The 24,992-nt window shown below is 44.1% G+C and overlaps 1 protein-coding gene across 3 annotated transcripts in view; it reads right to left on the bottom strand.

The window, feature by feature from the left end:
- LOC146865348 (3',5'-cyclic-AMP phosphodiesterase 4D) overlaps positions 1–24,992 on the bottom strand; it is a 1,349,871-nt gene that overhangs the window by 357,404 nt on the left and 967,475 nt on the right. For all 3 annotated transcript variants that reach the window (XM_085631472.1, XM_085631460.1, XM_085631466.1), the window contains exon 3: positions 19,832–19,868. In XM_085631472.1, the coding sequence (XP_085487598.1) occupies positions 19,832–19,868 (37 nt within the window). The remainder of the gene's footprint in view (positions 1–19,831; positions 19,869–24,992) is intronic.

Here is a 24,992-nt window from a genome sequence, read left to right on the forward strand (position 1 = left end):
GTTAACATATGGCAATGGATTCCAAAGAGGAGGAGCGCCCATGAGATCTATGAACATTAGTGAAGAAAGACATTCAATATCAAGAGAGTTTTGAAAGTGGTCCAATCATCAAGTCCATGGTGCTGAAATATTTTTCATACTCGCTTCAAGTCACTGGTAGTGTGTTTATTGCCCTCAAAATAGGTTGCTTTCGTTCAGTAATCTCATTGCCACCATTCTCAATATAGTCTTTGAAACCTTAACATTTTTTTTTTAAATTAAGAGAGAATCTCCTGGTTAGGTCTATACACTAACACAAACTACACATACTCAAAATTACTCTCTTGTGCATTTCTTTGAGGGCCTCCAGGGTTCTTAAATACATGAACAGCAAGCATTTGTCGAGCATATTTAAGTTGCCTGTACATGCTCTGCTAGCGCAACTCCTTCGGCTTTAAACCCATACCTTAAAATGTCCCAGGAAAAAGTAGTAAAAGAATACTGAAAGAATATTTCTAGTCCTCAGTTGAAGTAAGGTTGGGTTGAGGAAGAATCTGGGAACTGATAAGGGATTCTAACTCAGATTGGGGGTATTTTGTGCATATTTCTCTTCCAGTGCTTAGGGCGATTAGTTTGGGTGTGACGCTTGAGTTGGCGGACATTGAGATAAAAAAAATTAAGTGGTGGTCAGCCCAGTCAGTGGGTAGGATGGACAGGAGGGACATGGCATTATGTTTGGAGATGTTTGCGCCGATGGTAGAGCCCTTGTTGTAGGTTTGCTTTTTGCAGTGTTGAGTGAGATTGTTCGATTCAAGGAGGTTGGATGACGCTTGTACTGTTGTATCTCCAGCATCATTGAGGTGTAGGTTAAGGTCTCCTAGTATAATGTCTGCGGAGTCCTTCAGGGAGTTTTGAGTTATCAGGTCTGTTAGATCCTCAAAGAATTGTGTTTTTTGCAGCTGGTGAGTGGTAGTTGAGCTGGCATTTGATGGGTTTGGTGCCTTTTGGAGGAGAGATAGACTCCTAGATATTCGAAGGTATGGTATTCGGCTGTGTGGAACAGTATTAGGCAGAGATCGTTTTTGTGAATGATAGCTCATACACCACCAACGCAGTTTTGTGGTCCTGATGAAGGATTGAGGGGAGGGGTGAGGAGATCGATAATGGGGGATGAGTGGTTGTTAAGTCATGTTTTGGTCAGAAAGCAGATGTCAGTTTGTGTAGTAGGATGGTTTCCGCTATTTCAGCGGCATGCTTGACTGCTAATCGACAGTTTAATAGCGAGCAATTTAATGTGGGTAGTGTTCTTGATTCAGATTGATTGGGTTTGATGGTAGTGAATTGGGCAAGTGGTCTAAGGGGGCGATTGGTGGGGGGATCCTACTAATGCCAAGGATAACAGGAATCTTGTTGAAGCGGGGAAGGTGGGAGTGTTGTTGTATGTACTGATTAGAATCTCAGCTTCTTGCTCCATGGTGGTGAGTCTAGGTTTGTGGTGGTAGTGAACGAAAGGGGCAGTAGGCCTGGGGGTAGGGAATGGGACTTCAAAGTACATATTTGTGATTGGATCAGTGTGCACCATAGTTGTGTGACTGGGAGGTGAGTTGGAGCAAATCTTTATGTATTTACATAATGAGGATATTTCATCCAGTATGGTGTTGATTTTGATATGGATGATTAAAGGGATCAGTTGTGAGGTGGTTGGTTCTGTGTCAGTGTAAGGGGTAGGCTGGTGGTCATCATGGGGTGGGGAATATATCTGGATCAATTCTTAGGTGGATCGGGGATGGTAAAGGTACCTGTGAGGCAAATTGGTCTAAGAGTCTAGGGGAAGGGGTTATTGAGAGGGGGGAAGGTAATTCCTGAAGTGTGGCCAAAGCTTTGTGGGGTTTATGGATAGGCGAGGGTGTCTGAGGGGGGTAGGTAGAGTTGGTACGGTGGGATTGCGGAGAGGTAGGATCCATTGAGAAAGGAGGGAGTACGGGGATCTGTTCTGCGGGGGGATACAGATGGGTTGAGGGCAGTTGACATGAAGGCTTAGAGAGCGGGGACGTGGCAGTCAAAGATAGAAAGGTTTTGTTCTGAGGCTTGAAGTAGGATGTTCCCATATATATTTAAGGATGCGGACTGTTCACTGTTGAATTTTTGGGATGGGGATATATTGAGTTTGGATCCACATAGGTGTTGATTACATGTAGGTGCTGGAGGAAGTTATCTCACCATTCACCAGGTTTCTTGGTGAAGAAGATGAAGTCTGTTATGCTGCACAACAAAGGAACTCTCACCGGGAAGCAAAGTCCACTGTCCCTTGACTCTGCACTCAATACGAAGACCAGAAACTACAGTGGAGGATGAATGATGGTCGCAGAGCAATTACTAGAATTCACATGACTGAAGTGTTGTCGCGGCCATGTTAGAACAGGCCAGCTCATCCTTACTCCGAATCAGATAACTAGCGCTGAAGGATTAATTCTGCCGGCAGAGCAGCGGAATCTATTAGTGATTTTGTGTTACAAGAATAACGCGGTATTACTAAATTCCTCTAATTCTGCCAGCGGAATAAAACATTACGCCCACCCCTAGTACCCATGACTTCTGCCCTGAAGCCAGTGCTGTGCTAGATTTTTTCATTCTTGTAAAAATAACGCAGCGGCTTTCATGTAATGCCAGGTTGCACAAACACTATTAAATCATGGTTGCTGTAAATCATGGTTACTGTGATCAGTGATCTACTAAAAGGTTTTTTTCCAACAGTGTTCCAAAGGTTCATGACACTGTCCGACATCAGACTAAATGAAAAGTTCTGGCTACCTTCAGGCTAATCCAGCATCACGTGTCCTCCGGGAGTAGACATTACGGTCAGTGACAGATCGTCAATGTGGTCGTAGTGCATGGTTTCCTCATTCCAAACTACTGTACGCCTCCGTGCAGCACTTCTCATGCACAACTTCCACCAGGCGGACGTTGTGCAGTAAAAGGGCAGTACCATTGCGTGAGGTGAAATCCTTAGTCAGGGCCTGCCTCCCATGAGCACCAAAACTGGGATTAGCAACCCTACTGCAATGGGCGAAGAGTGGACAAAAGTGATGAGTGTGAGGGCGGATCAGCCAAAGGCTGCGTGTTAACATTCTTTTCTTTTAAAAACAGTTAAACCGTTTTCATTTACATAGCACATGATAAAAGCTTGCTTCCCCCCATCAATGCGCACTGCAAGGTTGCAGTTGCAAAGTTATAGCACCTAAACACAAAACTAATGTTGTCAAACTTGAAAGATTTTAAATAAAAAGAAAACCTAATGTGCCTGTCAGAATGGTCTGCACTCAGGGTTGAACGCTGCCCTTCAAAACTGGGGCACTATTGTTCATGTCGATGATGATGACAATAATAAAACAAATATAATAAAAATAATAATGATTACAATAATAATACAACAACTACTACTACTACTAATGCTACCACCACTACTACTACCAATGCCACTACTCCCACTACTACTAATAATGTGTGTGTTTCTACAGCATGTCATACTCTACTTCTGCTGCTGTAAGCCGTAGTACCTCACGGAATCAGCATGATTACTTATTTACAAGACCCCGGGGCGCGGCCCACCCGGGGGCCCTAATTAGCGTGAAAGTGGTGGGCAATGGGGTTTGCGGTGGGTGTTCCGCTGCAACACCCATTGATTTGCGGGTTAAGTGGCTTAACGCTGCCTTGTAAACAAGGCTAAGGGTTTATTGCCACAGGAACGTCATAAAAAGTGACGTTCCTGTGGCGACCCTTTGTTTTCTATACTGTAAAAAGGGTGCCATGGTATGTGATGCAACATGTTGCTATGTCAGATCTGTTTCTCCGATATGAGGATGCAGTGCATGTTGAGTCATGCAATGTTTCATTGTTTTCTGTATTTTTAACATGGATGGTCACTACCATTGGCTTTGCTAATAGCAGCTACCACCGCGGAGAGGAGCAGCAGAAGAGTCTGCAATAGGACAGCACATCAAGGCTGCCATCCCACACCTGGCATGTGGAGGAGAAGGGAGGGAGAGACAGGAAAAGGATACACCCAGGGCATCACCAAGGCCGCTGTCCAGCACCTGGTGCGCCGCCAAGGAGCACCAGGAGAAGTTGGGTGAGTAGAGAGGGTTCAAAGTAAAGTGCGCAAGCATGCTCTGCAAACCAAGATGAGGGCCTCATAAAATGCTACAATTGAACAGCAAAAGCAGTTCTGTCACGTTATAACTGGAATGCTACACCCCACCCTATCCCGTCAAAAGCAAGAGTATACAAGGTTTGCAGGAAAAATACAGAATAGGGAGAAAAGCCATCCATGAAAATCTGGGAACAGGGATTGACAAGATCTAGCCATGGGCAAGGGCTGACTCGGTGTAGTAATCTATAAAATGTAGTCTGTGATAGGCAGCTGAGGCTGTCTGTAGCAAGACTGCAAAAAGCCGGGAGTGAAGAATTGATACTTATATGATCTGAACTTTGAAATCCATATGTGATGTTTTGCTTTATTTTCATACTTTTTATTGCTCGTTGCGGTATTTAGTGGCAATGTATGGTGAAATTATGGACTAAAAAGGCTAGATTGTGATGTCATAATTACACTAAACCAGAAAGCAGGAGTAAGGGCCTCATTTACAAGCCCCTAGTGCTGCATCACTTTTTGTTTACACTGCGGCAGCTCAATCAATGCGCCATTCCGCACCATAGCTACAAACTGATGCATTGGGTTCAATGCATCAGTCTGTAGAGCCCTGTGTCTCATCATTCCTGCGCCAGGTATAATGTATGCAGGGTAGGTGTTCCCACGCACAAAAGCCACGTAGAACTGCTTCAGTCACTCTATGACTTCACTGCGTCAAAATCCTTACACCTGCTCTGACCAGGCATATGGAATGACGCAGGGATTTTACAATGGGGCTCACCTATTTGTTCTTTAGCATTGCTGGAGTTGCATCCATTTTATGATCAACTCTGGCAATGCACCACTTTTGTGCCAACAGATGTGTCTGACGCATCTGTTTATACATGCACCATGGAACCCTGTATTGTAAATACAGCGCAGTCATGGTGTCACAAGGACATTTGGCGCAGGTGCAAGGAAACTGACACATCAATGCATCAGTTTCTTGTAAACAAGGTCCAGGATTTCTCTTTCTCTTCTGTTTGCAGTTGAGTGTGTAATATAGCCTTATAACCCGCCGTAGCGGGCTATACCGGCTATTAAAGGCCCACTGCAGCGTTAAAGGGCAGAGCCGAAGGCGAGGGACTTTAACTAAGCAGAGGGACTTTAAAAGCCGGTATAGCCCTGCTACGAAGGGCTATAAGGCTATTAGAACATTCTGCCACTAGAGAGCAGAATGTTCTAACAAACAAAACAAAGCCTTCAGGGAGCGCAAGGGGATTGAAATCCCCTCAGGCTCCCTGAAGCCTTTGTTCACAGCCAGAGCTGTGAACAAAGACACATTGGAATGTTGGAGCTCCGGGCTTCTACCAGCCATTATAAGCCCGGAGCACTCCATTGTTTTCAATGGAGCTGCCAACATTCCAATGTTCTAATCTTCATTACACACTCAACTGCAAACAGAAGAGAAAGAATCATCATTAGAACATTGGAATGTTGCGAGCTCCATTAAAGACAATGGAGTAGCTCCGGGCTTATAATGGCTGGTATGAGCCCAGAGCTTCAACATTCCAATGTTTGTCTTCATGTTTCTTTCTTTTTAATTTAGAACCATTAGTGGGTGGAATGTTCTAATAGCTGTATAGCTCTTCTACCTCGGGCTATACTGGTTGTTAAGGACCCTCTCCCTCATTATAGCCCTCAGCAGTGGGCTATATAAGACTTTGTCCCAAAATCACGGTCAGCCTCCAAAGCCTTTAGATCTGTCTCACTATCTCCGCCGTACCTTTCACTTATGGCTCATGTAATGATTTTGGTTTTGCTGATGTTCAAATTAACATGTGCGTCTGAAGTTGTGATAGCTGTTACTCTTTAAGGGACTGAGGTCACAATCTTGATGTAAGCTGTGAACACTCAGTCCTAGATCCCTTGCAGTAAGGGTGAACATGGCTCACCTTTGGGAGCAAGGAGAACCTCCCGGTGTGTGTATTAGGTTTTGTTTTTAACAAGTTGAACAAGCAACATTACAGACAAGGAAGCATAAAACGTCAATGTAATAAAATAAATGGATTAAAAGGTAAGAAAAAATGAAAATAACACAATAGAGAATTATTGTGGAATAATGTTACGTTACGGACTTTGGGAAATGGAAAAATTCTGTCCTTTAGAGATTTTACTGGCCTAAAGCAACCCATGACTCCAAGTAGCAAATACCCTTCATCAGATTCTAGCTGATGAGGGATTATACCTTTCAAACATACAATAACTACATATAGAGCCAACCTGGAGGTACAAGGAGGAGTAGGGGGTAGAGGTCCATGGTCCTAGGGGAGGGGCCCTCAGCCACCTGTCATCTTTGCCCTGAAAGTCTCAGAGGGTGCGGAGAGGAACTCCACTTATCGTGCAGTGTGGGGCATTAGGTTTCATTACAGCCCCGGAAGGCACCTCTTGCTGGATCCCTTCGTGAAGTGCAAACATCCAGATGAAATGGCATTGAGAGGGACACAATTATGCAGTAATGCCCAGAGAAAGCATCTAAATGCATGTTGGTAGGTGCAAACTATGCTTGTGGAATCCAAGAAAAGGATGGTCCACAGAGTCTTTCAGTGGGACCAACAAAGAGGGTGAACCCTATCAGGGCTCCAGGAAAGGAGTCCATTCCACAGCCTCCTGGGCAAGGTTTAAGTAGTCTTGCATTCAGTTGGTGGAAATTTCCCATATGGCTGGATCTACGAGTCTGTTCACAAGCCATTACTGCTAAATGAAGAGCCGTACTTAATAACATTTCATGCAGTGCAGGGTAGCAAGCAAAGTTGTTGCGTGACATGAAAGGAAGAGAGCAGAAATGTGCCATATCTAAAAAGAAATGGTGCATTTCTGCAGTCTCTGGGCACTGGCGCACTGTGTGCTCAATGGCGCCAACACAGGCACCTTTGTCCCATGGTGCAAGAGTGCCCGCATTATGGGCAGGATTGTTTTTGTGCAGGAAGATACACCTTCATATGCCAAACAATCCTTAGAGTAAATGTTCTCTTGCTATACGTGCTTCAGAATGCAGCATGCATAGAAACAGGAAGTAACAAAGAGAAATACTGCTAACTTTATATTTCTTTAGCCAAGCAGAGTGAATTTATTTAGATAAGTAAAGGCCAAACAAGATTTTGCATCAGGGCTGTGCCATAGCAAACAAAAATGGAACAGCCAGTAAATCTGGGCAAAAGTATTTTCCGGGTTTTGGTTTTATCTAAATAGACTTGGGCTGACATTCAAACATCTGAAGCAATAACTGCGCAGTAGTGCAGCATTATTTCTGATAAAACGTTCTTATTTCTTTCTAAAAAGCATCTATGTATATATAATAAAGTCAAACCAAACATTAATGCCAGCAGCTCCATGCAGGGGGTGCAAGGCCTGTGTAAAGACCTTCTGGTCCACGTCACTCCCTTAACTAAGATGCCGGGGCTCTGGAATATGCCGGTGTTCCATCTGGAGAGGGAGCAATTACTATGTTCACTTTTGTCAACTGCTTTTTGAAGTCTGGTGTTTTTTGCATTTTAGGTCTGTAATCTACTAGCACTGGTGTGGATAGTGAGGCGAAGGACGTGTATGATTTTACACATTCATTTGATTTAAATGTTAAGGAATAGATCCGAAGGTAACAAGAAATAGAATTATATCCTTAATAGGCGTAACAAACTAATGTTCTTTTAATTTAATTGCCTTTTTATGTCTGCTATTTTTCTGATTTCACATTGATAAAGAAGGAATCTTACGTTTCCCCATTGATGCTAGAAATAGTTGTTTTTCTAGAGGCAGACACTAGATGGCAGTCACCCATAGGTCATAAAACCGCCAAGAAAAATCCCATTGATTTGTTACTCGGCTACAAAGGAGCCAGACCGGGAGGTGGTAATTTATGCGCTCGGTTGCATGGCACGTGCACAGCATTTCAGTATTTCGAGGAGTTACCACTCCTAATTGTAAATAGAGTGGTCGGATGAAGATGTAATTCACACACTGGCTCCACCCGCACTCCACAGTCCTCGCCTCTCATCCTGTCTGAATGGGTCTGTAGGGCAGTAAACCTGAGCTGAAGTCAGTAGTTTAGACAAACTGCGGTCCTTTTCCTACCTTGTAATAAATTAATCCAGGGACTAATTTATGAGATTGTGACACAGCGCAGCACAGCAACTGACCTTGCAGCGCTGCACTGCGTGACAGTGAAAGTGCCGGAATATGGTGTATTTAAGACAATATGGTGCATGCCTGTCCCTTCCCTTGTGCTGGCACCCTTTTGGCAGCCTTGCGACAACACAGGCACCCTTGCACCATTGTGTAAGGCTGACTGCATTGGCGTTAGACAGCTAAGTTTAGCACCAACCCCTGGCACCTTGGTGTAAGGGTGCATCTGATGCATGCAGGATGGTTTTTGTGCAGGAAGGGGCACCTTCCTGCACGAAACCAATCCTGGGAGGCATATTCCTCTTTAAGAGAAAGATACGAGGAGAAATAGAGATTTCTCCTCGTTACACCTCCCCTAGGAAGATGTAAGTTTTTGGCGCATCCCCAGGTTTACAAGTTGTTGTAAATCTGGGGATGCATCAAAGTCCATGGGTGTTGCATGGGAACACCCACGCAATGCCCATGGAACGCCTTCTCCTGGGCAGAGTAAAGCAAAGCATTGATGTGCGCTGCATTGTATTTTTCCAGATTTCTGAAGGTACTCAGAGCCACGCAAAGTGGCATTGCGTGGGTTCAAAAATCTGACTTAGAGGTTTGTATCACGCATGTACCACGTTGCGATGGTGTGAACGTGACACAACCCCGTCATAAATAAGCCCGCAGTGCAGCATATCTTTCTACTCACAACTTCCCAATTTCGGAAGAATGTTCCTAGGTCGTCCCCTCTGTGTTATATTGTAACATCATCTTGCAATACTACATAATATTACCCATTTCTCCTCATCCCAGTTACACAAACTATTAGAATATATTGTAAATAACAAAATCCCTCCTCCTCATCCCCATCCTAACTATTGAGGAAGTCCTGTTTCACTCACAGGCTCCTGCGAGCTCTTGTTAACACAACCCTAAACTCCTCCCATTCCCAGAGGGAATAAAGGGAGACGCCTCCCCCTGCCCTTACTGTTTATCCTGTGCCAGATAGAGGCAGGAGCCTGTTGCTGTTTCCTGCCCTTGGCAGAAGTTGTTTACTGGAGTCTTGCTGTAGCAATCTCCTTTATAATTTTTTCTTTAATAACGAGGATACTGCTTGGCAGTCTCTCTCCTACTAAAGAGATCAGGGTCTCCGTTTGTAAGTCTCCCTTCAGTGGGGAGCATTTACAAGTACAGTAGATGCCTCAGTATACAGCATTGCAAAATTGTTCTCTCATGCCTTGTCTATCCATGAGTTTGTAACTTTGCCTATTTTTGGGGCCAAGGTATTTGGGGGAAAAAGGTTGGGGGGTGGTTAAAGCTTGCTGTGCGGCTCCTACACACCTGGGTCCAGATGTACTAAACACTGGTTGCAAAATACTGTGTGCAATTTGCAACCAGTATTTTTGCAACCAGTGTGCTATTTTCTGGGCCGACTGATGAGGTAATAGGTTGGTTTTCAAAAATACCAAATAACAATGGGTCGCAATTCGACCTACCTCATGAAGATTAAAGTAGCAGCTGGAAATTGTGACCTCCTACGATTGGAGGCCATCACAGGGATGGTGGACAGCGGGGGGGGGGGGGGGGGGAGGGGATGGTGGGGGGGTTCAGCTGACAACCATTTCTAAGATTGCTTTTTAATAGGGCAACTTTTGTTTTAAATGCTACCTGTTTAACTTAAAAAGGAAATGGGTCTGAGTTCAAAAAGAAAAGTTTCTTTTTTGTTTGTTTAAGAGGAGGCGCTGCCTCCTCTAAAAAAATCTTTACTTTTTTTTACATCCACTGAGGTACCGGTAAACTATCAATGTTGTGTAACCCGAATTCGGTCGCAAAATATTCCCTTCCAAATACAGAATCGGGATGCATTTCTAAACACAGAAATGAAGAGGTTAAAATGCCATACAATAAACTCCATTCCCCGAACTGTAATAACAGTGAAAAGGAGTCATAAGTCTTTATCTGTGATGCACTGTTTCCTTTCATAACACTGCACTTTGTTTTCACTTCTGTGTGAGCACTGGATCCTTTGACAAAAAATGAATACTAATGACATGAGAAACAAATTTACTGATTAAATTGTTATTGCCTGACTTTGTTTTTTCATGATATGTTTTTTTTTGTTCTGGGTACAACAAAATATGTCATGAATTAACGGAGACATACTGGTTTTCTAGTATTGATTAATATCCCAGTGAACCATTGTTTTTCTTGATATACTTTTAGAAACATGACATTTTTTTGCCTTAGCGTGCCTGCAGCCTGTCCCTGGGTCACATGACTTGGTGTAGTTGGCAGTTGGGCTTTGTGTATTCCTCTTACACAGCCACACACCATGAAAGCTTAGTTGTGATTGGATGGGGCATCACTGGCAGGATGGGAAAGAGGAGCTGGGCACAGCCCCACTTACACTTGAATAGGCTGTGTCCTGTCTCCACACAAAGGGCTGCATACCCCCTGTAGTTGGTCTGGAGCCAGGGCAGGGAAGGCTCGGCATCTGTGCACTTTAATGGCATGCCTGGAGAAGCTTCTCCCCAATTCAAAGGCACCACTGTGTATAAAAGAATGACCTCAGACACCAACTCTTCAGTGCACTTCTGGCACTGTGAATACTCTGCCAGGAAGAAGGACTGCTGTGCTGCTACAAGGACTGTCGCTCTCATGGTCTGCTGCTCTAAAGATACTGGTGTTCTGCTATGCTGACCTGCTACTCCCTTGCCTAGAGAAGAAGAACTGGACCTGCAACCTCATCTTGAACCCAGAACCCCAGAGTGGCTCAAAGGGCTAGTCTGTTGGCCTCCTGTTCTGAGCCTTAGTGACATAACAGGCTCTCCAACAGCTCCTGTAACCATCTTCAGTGAGTTTCTGACCCCAACGTGGTGCCCCACAGGTCCTGGACCTGGGCATGGCACACAAGCTCTTGAAATCAAGTATTGGGGCCTTTGAGACTGCAAACAGGCTCGTTTGCACTGGAACCACGCCGCTCACACTGAAATTCAGCGCAAGCCGTCACCAGCCTTCTCTTCGCACCTCAGCATCAGCAGCCTGCAGAGGACTACCAAAGCAAAGCCCCACCCCATCCGTCTGCAATGCCCGGCCTGCTCTTTGCACCATGCTAACCACTGCCAGCGACGCTCTCTTTGCTCTCCGTGACCCTCTCCAACGCAAATGGGACTGTTGGAAAAAAAACTTGAGACAGTAAAAATTCTGCAGGACTAATCTGGGACTGTATCTGATCGGCCCGAACCTTTGACTTTGACCTGATCCAGCGCGAGCAGATAGCTGCGGTTTGTGCTTTATGCTTTTATGCTTTTTGTTGGAAATGCCCCTTTCTAGGGTGCTTTCCCACAACTTTTAGCTTTTCTCCTTCCTAGTTTTTCTCTGCTCTGGATGATAGCCTTAGGATGTGAGTGCGTTTGGCACTGCAGTGCTATCTCAAAGAGCTGTGTTCGTCACATACATACTGTGGATCGGTATATATATGATTGGCAGATTCGAGTTAGCTGTAAGTCTCTTGTTATGAGTTCAGACCTATACCAGGGGCATATATCTTGAATGTGCCTTTGTGGGCCTGTTGGGCTGGAGGTGCCATCCACAGAGGTAGCTCATCAATTGTGCTACAGGTTTGCCCTTGTGGGGACTGTGTGCATGGGTTACTGTAACTCGGTTTGACATTTAGAAAGCAATGTGCCAAGGTTCTGCATGTGTACTTCTATATTGGAGTTCTCCCTGGTAACAGGGTGAAGGGTTGGGTAGAGGTTGGGCAAGTGTGTATATGAGTTAACTGCAAGAGTCGTGAATGACACCGGATGGTGTGTTCGATATGATGGGGCATGCTGTCTGGGATTATTTCCTACGGGCAGAATAGTAACAGTATGGTGTTTGTATCGATGAGTTCGTAATGGCGAATCCTCTGTGGTAATGTGAGTGGGTTTGACATTACTTTGAGAGAAAGTGGGCATTTCGATGTGCGTGGCTTTGTATACCTGGCGGCCTGTCTCCTAATTCACACTTGGGTGCTATGGGTATAGCAACATCTTTGCATTCCTGATAGAGGTCCATGAACTAGGGGCTCATGGGAAACTGGGGACCTCTGACTCTTTAGAGACTTTCTGGGATGGTTACGTGGGGTGGAATTGGCACTTGCATTTCAAGGGGCATGGTCTTGGCCCCACTAATGATTTTGATCAAACCTCCTGCAGTAAGATGACAGACAGGACAAAATTTAGAGAGGGCATGTGCATTTCAAAGGTGGCCTTTTGAATTGATCCTATCTTCGAAGGCCATGGTGGGTATAACTGCTGGGGCTTCGGTCTCCGAAAGTAAGACTCTTTGGGATTTTGAACCATACTACGCTGGTTCGATACTGGGACATTTTCACAGGATACTTAGGGCAGGAGGAACTGCAAATGGACTATCCACAGACTTGTGGTGGCTTGGAGCTTGTCTTGCTCCAAGAAGGGGACTATCACTTGTTGGATTTTCCCTAGATTTTGCTGGCCTGCAGCTAGTGCCAACTGCTGTGACCTGGGTATTGAAGTACTCTCTGAGGGCCGGTGTCTCAGTGACACATGGGATCTCACTGTCTCCACAAGATGGTAAGGACCGCATTGGGTGCGGCGGAGACAGGTGGAAGTGATCGTGTTTGGTACAAGGATCAACCTGACATACACCATCGTCTCACTGTGCAAGAGGAGTGTGTGCGCAAAGATCAACAGCCATCTGGGGTGCACAGACGTGAGAAGTTCGAGAAGTGCGGGGGAAGCTTGCAGATTCAGAGGGACTCGTGCTTGCAACCAAGGGGACTTGTGCTTGCTTGCACTTCGGAGCGCGTGGTGTCCACGGGGTGCTGGGGGAACGTGAGCTGAGACTGTCTTCAGCCTCTAGATCAGAAGGATGACAGTGCCTTACAGTGCAGCCTCTGTCCGAGGTTGTTGGCTCCCTCTCTCTCAACCCATGCCACAGGGTGCTTTGTTTGGGAAAACACTGTGACGAGACCGGAGCGGTCACACTTTCACTTGAGGGGAAACATTTCTCCAGACTGGATGCGTGCCAGCTTCCTCAGTCACAACCTTTTGTCTACGGGCCGGATAGCGATCCCACACTCATGCAGGTGCTGTGGGGTTCCTGGAGGTCTAATCCGGAAGGACGAAACTAAGTAACTGTTTCCTTCCGTGTTAGGTGGTTCCGACTGCCTAGTCAACAGGGCACCTGCAGGGGCAATGTGCATCATTGGCGGTGGAGTTGAAGGACTAAAGGGCTGGATCACGAGGTGTAGTCAGAGACTGGTGTCTGTTCAACCTTTCTGTAATAGGAAAGTCTAACAATTGCATACAACTAAAAGTATATATAGAATGTGGGTTTCGTTTTGATTTCAGTAGAGAAGTTTGACAAGTGCATATAACTGTAGAGTGTATATACAATGTGTATCTCGTTTTGATTTCAGTGTGCTTGTGTAATACAAAAACAAGTGTTTTTATACATACGGTGTGGAGTCTTATTGTGGTGAACACAGTGTGCTGCGACTGGAGGTTTTCTGCCAACACTTTACCCTTGTGCACTGAGGATAAGCCTGACTGCTTCGTGCCAAGCTACCAGAGTGTGAGCGCAGGTTATCGGACAAGTGTATCATACTCTTTCTTTTTGGAACAGTGGGTTCTGACTGGCTTCGATGCATCTTAGCCAGCTTGAAACCGCTGGGCCTAACACTATTTTACAGTTTATTCTTATTAAATTCTGCTCTATTTTTCAAACCTGGTGTGGGATATTTTGTGTGGTGTTGTCACTGTTTTACTGTTTGAAGTGTTGCACAAATACTTTGCACACTGCCTCTAAGTTAAGCCTGACTGCTCTGTCTGCCCAGGGTGTTGAGCACGGGTTAATTTGGGATTTGCTTGTGCCTTACCCTGATTAGGATTGTGGTTGCTGCTGTACCAGGGCTCACACCCCAGTCAACCTGTAACCCAATTTCTTACAACATTCATATGCCGTTACGGAGTCAAGGCCTTGGATTCTGCTGCTGCTTTCATTTCACCTGTTTTGGGTGCTGCAGCGGTATAATGTTTACTAGTTTTATTTGTTTTGATTCGATCTAATAAAACCTATGATTGAAGCATCAGTCTATTATATGCATGTTTTCGATCAGTGCCTTCAAATAACTGCTATGACATCTTCACTAGTTAGGAAGGGGGCGCGGAAGAGGATGAAGTGGTAATGGCCCAATTACTTATTGGTGATCTTCATCACATTGGCCTACTCTTGCTCATCCCATTCCTACTTCCCTCCTTCCCTGGGAGAGGATGCTTTGTGTGTTTTATTATTGCTTCATACAACAGGAGGTGCAGGGGAAGGTGTGTCATCCAGGACCGTCTGGGAATAGAAGTAGTGTAAGATCTAGTGTCTGTCTTTGAGACAGGACATCCATAACACCTCGTCCTGGGCTTCCTGATTGTGTGAGAGGCGGAGCCAGTGGAGTGCTATGAGGAGGCCATGGCGGTTTCTCCGACCTCATGGTAACTGGAGCAAACGCCCCACTAAATGCGGATTTCTCCAGAAATCACATTAAAAAGCACTGGAACAATGGTTTTGTTGACAAGAAAACCATCATCCCTGGGATGCCCATGATTACACCTCTTGGTCTGACTACGGACCAAGAAAAATCTTGAGTAACGCAACTGCAGATTGAAGTTCTAAACTACAATTGCTTAGCTTTGAGCTTCGACTTTCTGGTACATTCATTTGAGCTCTCGCTAACATAATTTGATGCGAGTATAAGCCTCTGCATGCACCAAGATCATCTTTAAGCACCGGTTTTATAGAAGATCTTGTCAAGGAATCAAGTGACTGCATATTTTTTAAAGAGAAATTTAAAAAAGGCCTTAGAATATTTCAACTATAACATGGATGTTCTTAGTTTATGGTCCCCCGGCCATCTTCGATTACTCCTTAGAACTCAGACTGCAGGGTTAAGTTATTCTCTATATATAAGGGCACTGTACTTCGTTGAAAATGTATAACAGCTAATGTTCTGATATTCCATTTGGCCATGTACAATCTTGCCTTTCTATCCGAAATTCCCATGATATTAGACGTTTTATTATGATCACCGTATAGGGAATGTACCTCTTAATACTCTGGCGACGAGATGGAGTAGTAACTCTCATAATCCTCCTCTCTGTAACCTCTGTCAAACAGGAATTCCATTTTTTTTCCACGTGGGCAGGCACCACACTGTGCCCAATTGATTTCAACTGAGAATTTGAACTGGTTCCATTTTCACAAGTGAGATGGAAGCAGCCTGGCGTTATTGCGACTACACGGAGGTGGAGCAGGTACCTCTCTATGCGCTAAGTGTATTACAATGGGGAACCTGAGCAGTCCAGTTGGGAGTACTTGCCTGTTTTTACTAGCATTAGGTGTCAATTTGCCCTCAGGTGGAGGAGGGTATATGTATGTTGCATTCAAATACTAGTCAGAAACCTGCAAATAGGCAGTGTGATGCTGATCAGTGGAGACAGTGTCCAAGTTGCCTTGGACATCGGTTGGGGCTCCACTCTCTATGTATTCTCTAATACTTTTATTACACTAATAGTGAATATTTTTTCATTATTCCAGCTAATTGCACTCTATTTTTAGTCACTTTTAATTGAGACTTCCGTTTTTACTGATTTTTACAGATAAATACAGATAGAAAACAATGTGTTTCCTGTCTGTATTTATCTTTAAATGTGGAAAAATACTGAAAATGGTGCTTGTTGTGAGAGACTCTCCATGCTGCCTTTCATAAATTCCAGGCAACAGCTGAGCAGGCAGACAGCAGGGAGGGTCAAAATACAGGATGAGATTTCCTTAAATGCAGGCATATATTAACATATATTTGTAGTATGATGCTAATATGTACCTGTGAGTGTAGTCTTTTGTTATATGTGGTTGCTTAGTTTGCTAAAACCTGACAGGCATCCATGTTTGAGTGCACGTCGAAGAGTTATATAAACACAGAAATATACCATTTTACAGCGACATTTATTTTTCAAACACAAAATAAATATGGATAAATACCCATAAGATGGCCCAAAAAATAAACATGGATAAATACAAACGGAAATGTTAAAAAAATAAATACCATAAAACCGGGAGCCCTACTATTAATGTAATAAAAATGGAGTGCAGTTATCTGGACTATGACCTTCGCAGTTAGCTGAGGTGAGAAAAGAATCTGCATTTAAATGTATGTTGTGTACATGCTTGCAGGTGTGTGTTTATGTGAGAGGAAGAGGGACAGTGTGCGCAAGTCTGAATGTGTGTGTACGTGTAAGCATGTGTGTGTGAGTGAAATTGAAGGTCAAAGGGCATGCGATGTCACTTCCGCAACCCCTGGCATTTTGGTGAATTGACGTTCATGCTCAGGCTCTCTCTTCTCACCACTGCCTTGGTTGGATTCATCCTGTATGGAGGCCAGACTGCTCTTCTTCAGGCTGCGGGGTCTTCTTGCAGCGTTCACCTCCCAGGTTCGGACTGGGATCGGGCACCAATATAACAGTGGCCCCCATTAGTGAATCAAATAGCTAAAAAAGTGACCCGCCTTTGCAATTCAGGGCAGTTTTAAACTTGTAAACATGTATAGGTAGTTTGTAAGGCAGCAGAGACTGAGTGCCTTTGTGCTTACTGCCGGCAATGTTTGTGGCAACATCAGGGAAATCAACTGTAAAAACTGGCCCACCAGATGGCAAAACAGGCCGACAAAAGTCGAAAAAGGCCCACACCTTGACTTGTCAGACCAGGCCATCGGGCGCTGCATGGTTGCCTTATAGGCTAGTCCAACCGTGCCTCTGTGTAGACCTAGGGCACAGTAAGTACAGGAACACACAATCCATCACTCATCCCTCCCCCAGGGCTCAGCACTTGCAGAAGAGTGAAAGTAGCATTGCTAAACCCGTCGGGCCCACGTGAAAGGAGTGGCCTGGCGAGAAGATTGCGAGCAGTGGGAGCTAAAGCCAGCTGAACCACAGGAGCCAAAGATCGAAAGGGCTGTCCAAAAGCCCCTGTTGTAATATGTATGCATATTTGTGTGTAGTGTTTATGTGTATGCTGTTTGTTAAGTGATGACAATAGCTCTTGAGTACAAACCAATTATTTTCTTTTTTGTATCTATTTACACAGGATTCGATGAGTATAAGCACAGATCAAATACTAAAAAGCCTGCAGCCCTATCACAATGCTGTTTTCTTGACAGTGCCCACACAGCAGGGGTCTGTGTGCTTGTTTTTCGCACCTTAAGTGTATATATTAACTTGAAATATTTCCAAATTGATGCATTTTTTTTGCGGACAGCAGAACAGGGCAGTAGTTTATTTTATATATATTTAGAGAGAGAGAGAGAGAGAGAGAGAGAGAGGGAGGGAAAGAGAGAGTTAACGTATGCGCTCAATACGACAAAAAGAAGTGAACCTCTTCTACGCTGGCACAGCAAATTGTGTGCCGGTCGGTTTGCAAACGAGGATGCCCTTTGCGGTGCAACCTATCTACAAATAGGTTACATCCCAAACTGCCCATTCACAGAAGGTCGAAAAATGACCTGCGAAGTCAATATTAATTAGGCAGGTCACATTTTGTTACCCTGTGAATGGCTGCCAATGCAGGGATGGGGGCCTGCAACGGACAGCAGACCACCAATCTCGTATCTACGTTCCCGCTTTTAAAATAAAGCCCATGTTCTTAAAGGAAACAGGTGCAAGCATCCTCTTTACGAACATATGGGGGCACAAAGCAGTGAGGACATCTAACAGGATTCAGAAACGGGAAGCTGTCCTTATTAGAATCTGCACCAAGCCTCCCCCCCCCCCCCCCCCCCCTCAGAGATAGTAACTTTGGGATGTTGTGCGACTGCAACTGAGTTCACAAACCACTGCTACATGGCTTTGCAACTTGCAAATAGAAGGAAAATCCATCTTTCATGATCCCTTCCTTGGGAAGACTTTTCTGACATGTAAAGGAGGTTTGTGAACATGTGCTGTGTGATTACAAAGCCTACTCTTAAAAAATGAAAAGGTAACTTCATTTTTATTTTTGAAATGAATCCCGCTGCATTATAAACCCCCAGCAGGCCACCATTCCTATGAGTGCAGGCCATTCCCAATGGGTTGCAAAGCGAGACCTACCTCATGAACATTAAGGTAGGTCTATTTGCGACCCACTGAGATTTGCAAAATATTTTTAAGACTCATTTGTACATGGGTGTTTGCGATTTCCTAATTGCGAATTGCAAAAAATTTACAATTAGTAACCGGAAATTGACTTTTTTGTACATGAGGGCCTTAGTACTGCTTGTGTTCCTTCTCAGCGTGCTTACTATTTCACTACTGGCAACATGCAGACTCAGACCACAGAATGTGCACTAGGTGGCGCTAGTCGCTCGCTGGTTGAAAAATTTAGCAGCAGTAATGTCGTGCCTCTTGTTGCACGGTATGATCAGCCATCCTTGCATTTGGCAGAGCTGCTTAGAGTACATATTTTTCTTTCAAAAAACATTTCATAAGTTGCATTATTTTACATTTAGAAATATTAAAGTAATAGTACTTTGGCTATCCATTTATTGTATGCGACAGTACATTCATTTTATGAGCATGTTTAAACATAAACGTTCGCACTTCAACAAACAATTAATGTGTATATATAGGCGAGCTACGCCTTTTGAGTTAAACAGGTGTACTTTGAAAAAAGTGCAAACCTGGAACTGAAAATGCAGCGCCGCTCGGTTGCGACACCATGGCCCTACTGACATGTTCAAATAAGAGAGTAAAAGACTCTCCGCCGTTTACAGCATGATAAGCATTAGTGCCGCCTGGAGCAGGTTCGGCTACGGACCTAATGCTTCGCTTTTCGGTTCAAGCCAGCCCTCACTCCCCCAGCTGCCGCATATGACGTGATGTCGTCTTAAGTGTCGATTTTGGAATATAAACTCAAAGGTCCTCTTCATGAGCGGCCTTGTAATTCTTGTGATCCTTATTGCACATATAAGATCTGACTCCACTAAATCTGAATTTTTTATCGGGCATCAGAAACGCCACCTAATTACGAGTTTTTGGTAAATAACATGCAGATTTTGGTGCTTACCGTGGCAAAATTACGGTCCATGGCAGACATTTTTCCCTAGATATATATCGGCAGGTTTGACCTGCTGACATTCATCATAAAATTGATAATTGAGATATGTGTGGTGACAGCGAGAACCCGGCCACTTGCTCTGAGGGCCAAAGGGTGCCCGTCACAAAATGACACCAGAATTAACCAGTTAATACAGATGGTGCGGCTGGCCTGTAGGCACAACTTTTTACCTCACTGTACCCACGTCTGACTTTAATAATGCAACTGTAATGACAATATGTACGCGGATAAAGCAAGAGGCATTTATACAAAATACAGGTGACTGTGGAAACAAAGTTCAAAGGTCAGCCCCAGGTGCAGCGCATAAACCATCACAGGAGGGAACATGCTCGTCAGTACACTGTACAGCCAGTAGATTTTACTTTCTCAGTATCATTTAAGGTCACATGTAGACAGTTTCTTTACCTGAGCGAATGGTGTCACAATCATGTCGTCGCCGTGTCTGTAAAATAAGAAAATTGTACGTCAGAAATTACTTATGACTGTCCCTAATTTATTTTTGAATTTATTTTTAGTTTATTTATTTTCCTTATTTACAAATCACAAAATTACATCTTGCAAAATGACATGTATTCGTGAAATGTAGTGGTCGCTGTTGTGTTTGCTCAACCCATTAGATTTTAATCCGAGCTGTTGCACAGGAATTGTTACTGATGGCAATAATTCAAAATCATTGTATTTCCACCCTTCCCCTGGAGGTGTTCCGTCATTCACTAGGCGCAGCAGAGGCTCTCACTGTCTTGATGCCCCGTCTACACACTGTGTCTGCAGCTGCCAGTGTCAGGGTGAAGTCAAGGCAACAGATCTGGTAAAGCTCTCCTCCACGCAACCCATCCAGGAGGATGTCCACCCTCAGGGGAAGGCGAGGAGGGCAGTGCAGGTGGATGTGAAGGTGGATGCGGCTGGGTTGTGTGTGTGTTTGCGTGTGTACACTTTTTTGTGCAGAAGGTTTGTTGAGCATGGCTGCCAATGCCTTCTTGGTAAGGTGGAGAGCACAGCATTCTGTTTCCATGATGGTTCCCACGACAGACACGAATGAGAACACATTTCCTAACCTGTCCTTAATGAACTCACAAGCCTTCTTTGGCCCAAGAACACCGGTGCATCACCACAGCAGCCGTCAAGTCAAACTTGGGCAATGAAAAAAGCTGTGGAACTTTAATCCAAGCCACCCTAGACCAGGCGAGTGCTAGTGCCTGGGTTTGCGGTCTTTGGAGGGTCTCCACTTATAAAAGGGTGCCTGCTTTCCTGCCAGGAGCTGAAACTTGAAGAGCTGACAGAGAGTGTGCCTAGTACGTGTCTAGCATCTCCCACTACCAACCGTGAGCCTTCAGATAGAAAACGAATTAGAGAGCCGTCTTCACCTTCCTAGCTTGCTGCAATACATCTCCTTCTTCCATGATTTCTACCTCCCTCTCAGGCCCTCACGGTAGGAAATGATGTCTACCTCACCCTCCTGTTCTCTCTCAAGTGCCCCCCTTACTCTTCCAGATGTGCCAGCGAGAGGCAGCGTCAACGACGCACAATAGACGAGATAAACCATTTGTGCTGAGTCAACTGAGATCAAAGCCTTTGTGCTGAGTCAACTGAGATCAAATCCTTTGTGCTGAGTCAACTGAGATCAAAACCTTTGTGCTGAGTCAACTGAGATCAAATCCTTTGTGCTGAGTCAACTGAGATCAAATCCTTTGTGCTGAGTCAACTGAGATCAAATTCTTTGTGCTGAGACAACTGATATCAAAGCCTTTGTGCTGAGTCAACTGAGATCAAATCCTTTGTGCTGAGTCAACTCAAATAAATGCACCCTCATGCTTTCCTTCTTGCTCCTTCCTTGCCTCTCTCCTGGTCCCTCCTTTCCACATCTCCATTCCCATCTCAATGCTCTAAAGGCGGCCTCAGGGCAGCAAGGACAAGTTATACATGACATCAACCCAACATGCCATGAAGTAAGATAATATAAACAGGAGATAGAGCTACGCGCTGCACAATGACAGATGCTGACATGTTTAACTATGAATGGGTGAACACTGTAATCAATCTGGATGTATGGATCTCTGTTTGGCCAAATAACGAAGATAGGTAATCACTCATTGGGCTACTGGTGAGATGGCGCAATGGGACCTGGAAAGTGGCTCCTTGTTTTTGCTGCTTTTATGCAAGTTGTTTTCCACAGTTCTCTTTTCCAAATTATGAAAACATATTTTCAATTGGGTCATAGGAAAGTGTTTAGTACTAAATTCGGCTTATTTTTCCTGTGACCCGAATTTGCCGTAGTTTTATATACATCAAATCCCACGGATGTGACGAGCAGATGAAGCACAGGATATGGGTAAATTGTTTGTTTTCATCACTTTTCCGGCTGGCGCAAAATGAATACCTTTCAAATACATATTCAAGCCACTGGGAAACAGGAAGATGCTTTTAATGGCCACGTGCATTAGAATAAAAGAAGTCTGAAAATCCGACCTAATCGTCAAGTACTAGAAATGCATGGCAGATGGCTGCAGAGTTTAATAAACTCTAATTAAGAATTAATCAGGAAGTGCTGCTTTGCTACCCAGGAGGTCGGTGCCTCGGCTATGAATAAAGGAGGCCCTGTCAGTGAAAATACATGTGCTTTCTTTACTCTGATTTTTGCACAAATGGCCCAGTTGAATCCTGGCCCCTTGGCATTCTTTGCACTCATGTAGCGCAATAGTCTCTTCGGGGGATATTGTGAGATGTGGTCCATCTAGTGAATCGTGTTCTAGATTCCACTGGGAGGGCCCACAAGCTTCCGGCCGTGTGGAAGAATTGTCCTGAGACATCTCCTAAGACCTGGTGAGATCTGCAAACGGCTTTCCATTTTCGTGGGATTCTCTGATCTATCAAATTGTTGTTGTAAAGGATCATCTTGGTTCTATGTCTCCTGCTTCCTGGATTTCTTCTGCCACCCTGCCCCCATTCCTCCATAACCACCCACTGGTTCACACTCTGAGCAGATGGGTTTTGGTGAACTTGCTACAAATGTTCATAATGTAAAAATACAATAGTTGCTCATTGGTTGCCTTGCATAAAAGGTTTATTTTATTTCAGGATATTAACGTAATTGCATTTTTTCTTCTCTGCTTGGAAGGGGTTCCATGGTGGTTTACTGAACTAAAGTTCTTTGGAACTCATGGAGACCTGGACGCAGCACCAAAAATAAGTGCAAACAATTTGGTGTCCCTTTTTGTAGCTACACTCCTTATAAGATGAGTACTTGTATCACTCCCATGAACTGAATTTACTAGATGATTTACTACCAGTTACTAATTCCCTTCCAGATTCCCTTTCGATATATTAAGATTCAATCGTGCCAGATCTGCCCGAGGTGAAATGGCCAGAGGGTGAGAGTTCAGGCTGCTGAACCAGGCTTTAGGATCCGCCGACATCCTGGTGCTGAGATACGCAGATATCCCTATGAAAATGATGCAAGACCTGAACAACACATGAAAGTTTACACTAGAGGCCCATGGAAATTGCCACAGAATAAATAACACTGCATTAAGGACCGCGGAGTTTGCAAAGCGTATGTGGAATATAATTTCTGGTGCGACGGCCAGAAACCATAAATTGAGAGCCACTTTGATTCTTGTAGATGTTTCATCATCTCGTTTCTACTCTGTTATCTTTTATTTCTTTCCTTTACCATGCTCCTTAAATAATATTTCGAATTTCCAACCACTTGAAGACGCACAGCACTTAGTGATTTAGAAAAAGCCCTTTTATAATCTGGCAAATTAAATTACTACTTCCATCTACAAAATTTCACAACTTTTTGTATTGCCTATTATTAAACTTAGGCGCAGGAAGGGTCTGACATCCAGTAAATCACCCTATTTGGTGAGTGATTAATGTATTTCGAATCATGGGCAATAACTGATCAGAAGTCAGATGTAATTGTTATTAACTGGGTTGTCTTGGAGTAACTTTCCTTTCTTATGTAATAAGTAAACTCACAATTTACATTACACAATAAATTCTGTAGCTCCTTTCATTAAAGCAACCACATGACAACAGTCAACCATCACACTATTATCTTTTGAATGTATAAAACAACAATTAGTAGACAGTAAATTAAGTACAATTTGGATAAGAAGCTGAAGGACAACTCTGACCTCTGTAAAATGTCATTCATTATTTAAACTGTTTAAATACCATCCTAAAAACATCAAAATAAATAGAACAAAAACTTCGCACCACTCTTGAAAACTAGGACCAATTGTTAGTGACACAAAACCCAGAAACAGTACTGCTGCAAATCTGAAATAAATAGCTTAAAAACCCCAAAACCCATTCCAACGTGTTTATCAATTTATAATTAGACTTTGCAATATAATATATTAAGATTATCCTTTCCTTGTAATCAGTATTGCTTGTTTTTCTCTCCTGCAAAGCCCTATGAGCAAGTGGTCAGTTACTGCATCTACAAATGAACTTTCCTTCAAGGAGAAATGATTATGTGAAAAATAATTAATTACAGTAATATCTTCAAAATCCCGAGAGTCATTGAGAATGTCTTCTTGAAAGTCATTTGTTCCCACCTAGGAATAGTTTGGACTGTCTTCATACCAGAACTGCTCTTTTACGTGCACATGTCTCTAGCTCTACTGCAAACTGGATGAGATTAAACTTTGCGGGTTAATGTGGGAAAGACGTTAGCATGAATTCAACCAGGAAAGGAACACTGGCATCCATCTTGGTAAATGTGAGCGATCAAGTCTTGTGTAAGTCTTTCAGAGAGTGCAGACTTGGATGGATTCAAACTAGTTTGGAGAGAACCGCTCTAACAGTGCTCACGTTACCACCAGCCTTCTTCCAAGAAAAACTGCTCTCCAGGAACACTTTACATCACCACAGTCCATGCTCTTTGCAGGAAAGTCAATCCCTTGCAAGCACATCTAAAATACGAAGATGTGATTAATCTGTAAGGAAATGTCTCTTTTTTGCATGATCGCCCCCATTTTTTGGGACTGATGCTGCTGGTTTTACCGATTCGGAAAGAGCTCTGAGCCCTGCCAAGCAAGGCTCAGTGCCGGTGCTCTGACCCTTAAACCTTGTATGTCTGATTGGCTGTACCACAATTGGCATTAATTAACTTAATTATAAGTCCCTAGTATACAGTACCAGCAGTACCCAGGACCTGTAAGTTAAAGTGTCCCTCATGGACTGCAGCACCTATTGTGCCACCACGAATGTGAGAAAGCAAAGGTAGTTTCCCAGCCTTCCCCTGCTGGCTGGCAGCGCAGTTCCAGAACTGCTAACTCGACGTTGCCATTTACACGAACATTAAAGTCCAGACCTACCTTTTCAACATATATGTCACCCCTAAGTTAGGCCTATAAAGTCCTAAGGCAGGGTGCTGTATACTAAAAAGTAGAACATGTTTTCATATGCCCTAACAGTAGCACAGCGCGGCGCAGCGAGATCCCATTAAGCCGATGTTCGATCCGCTCCCCTCTTGCTGCCTCACTCTGCAGGTCTCCCCGACTCTGCCTCTCGGCTGTCCCCTTGCCCCCCTCTGCTATCCCCCGGTAGCTTTGCA

This window comes from Triturus cristatus, chromosome 2_1 (genome assembly GCF_964204655.1).
Source record: "Triturus cristatus chromosome 2_1, aTriCri1.1, whole genome shotgun sequence".
In the NCBI taxonomy this organism is placed as follows: Eukaryota; Metazoa; Chordata; class Amphibia; order Caudata; family Salamandridae; genus Triturus; species Triturus cristatus.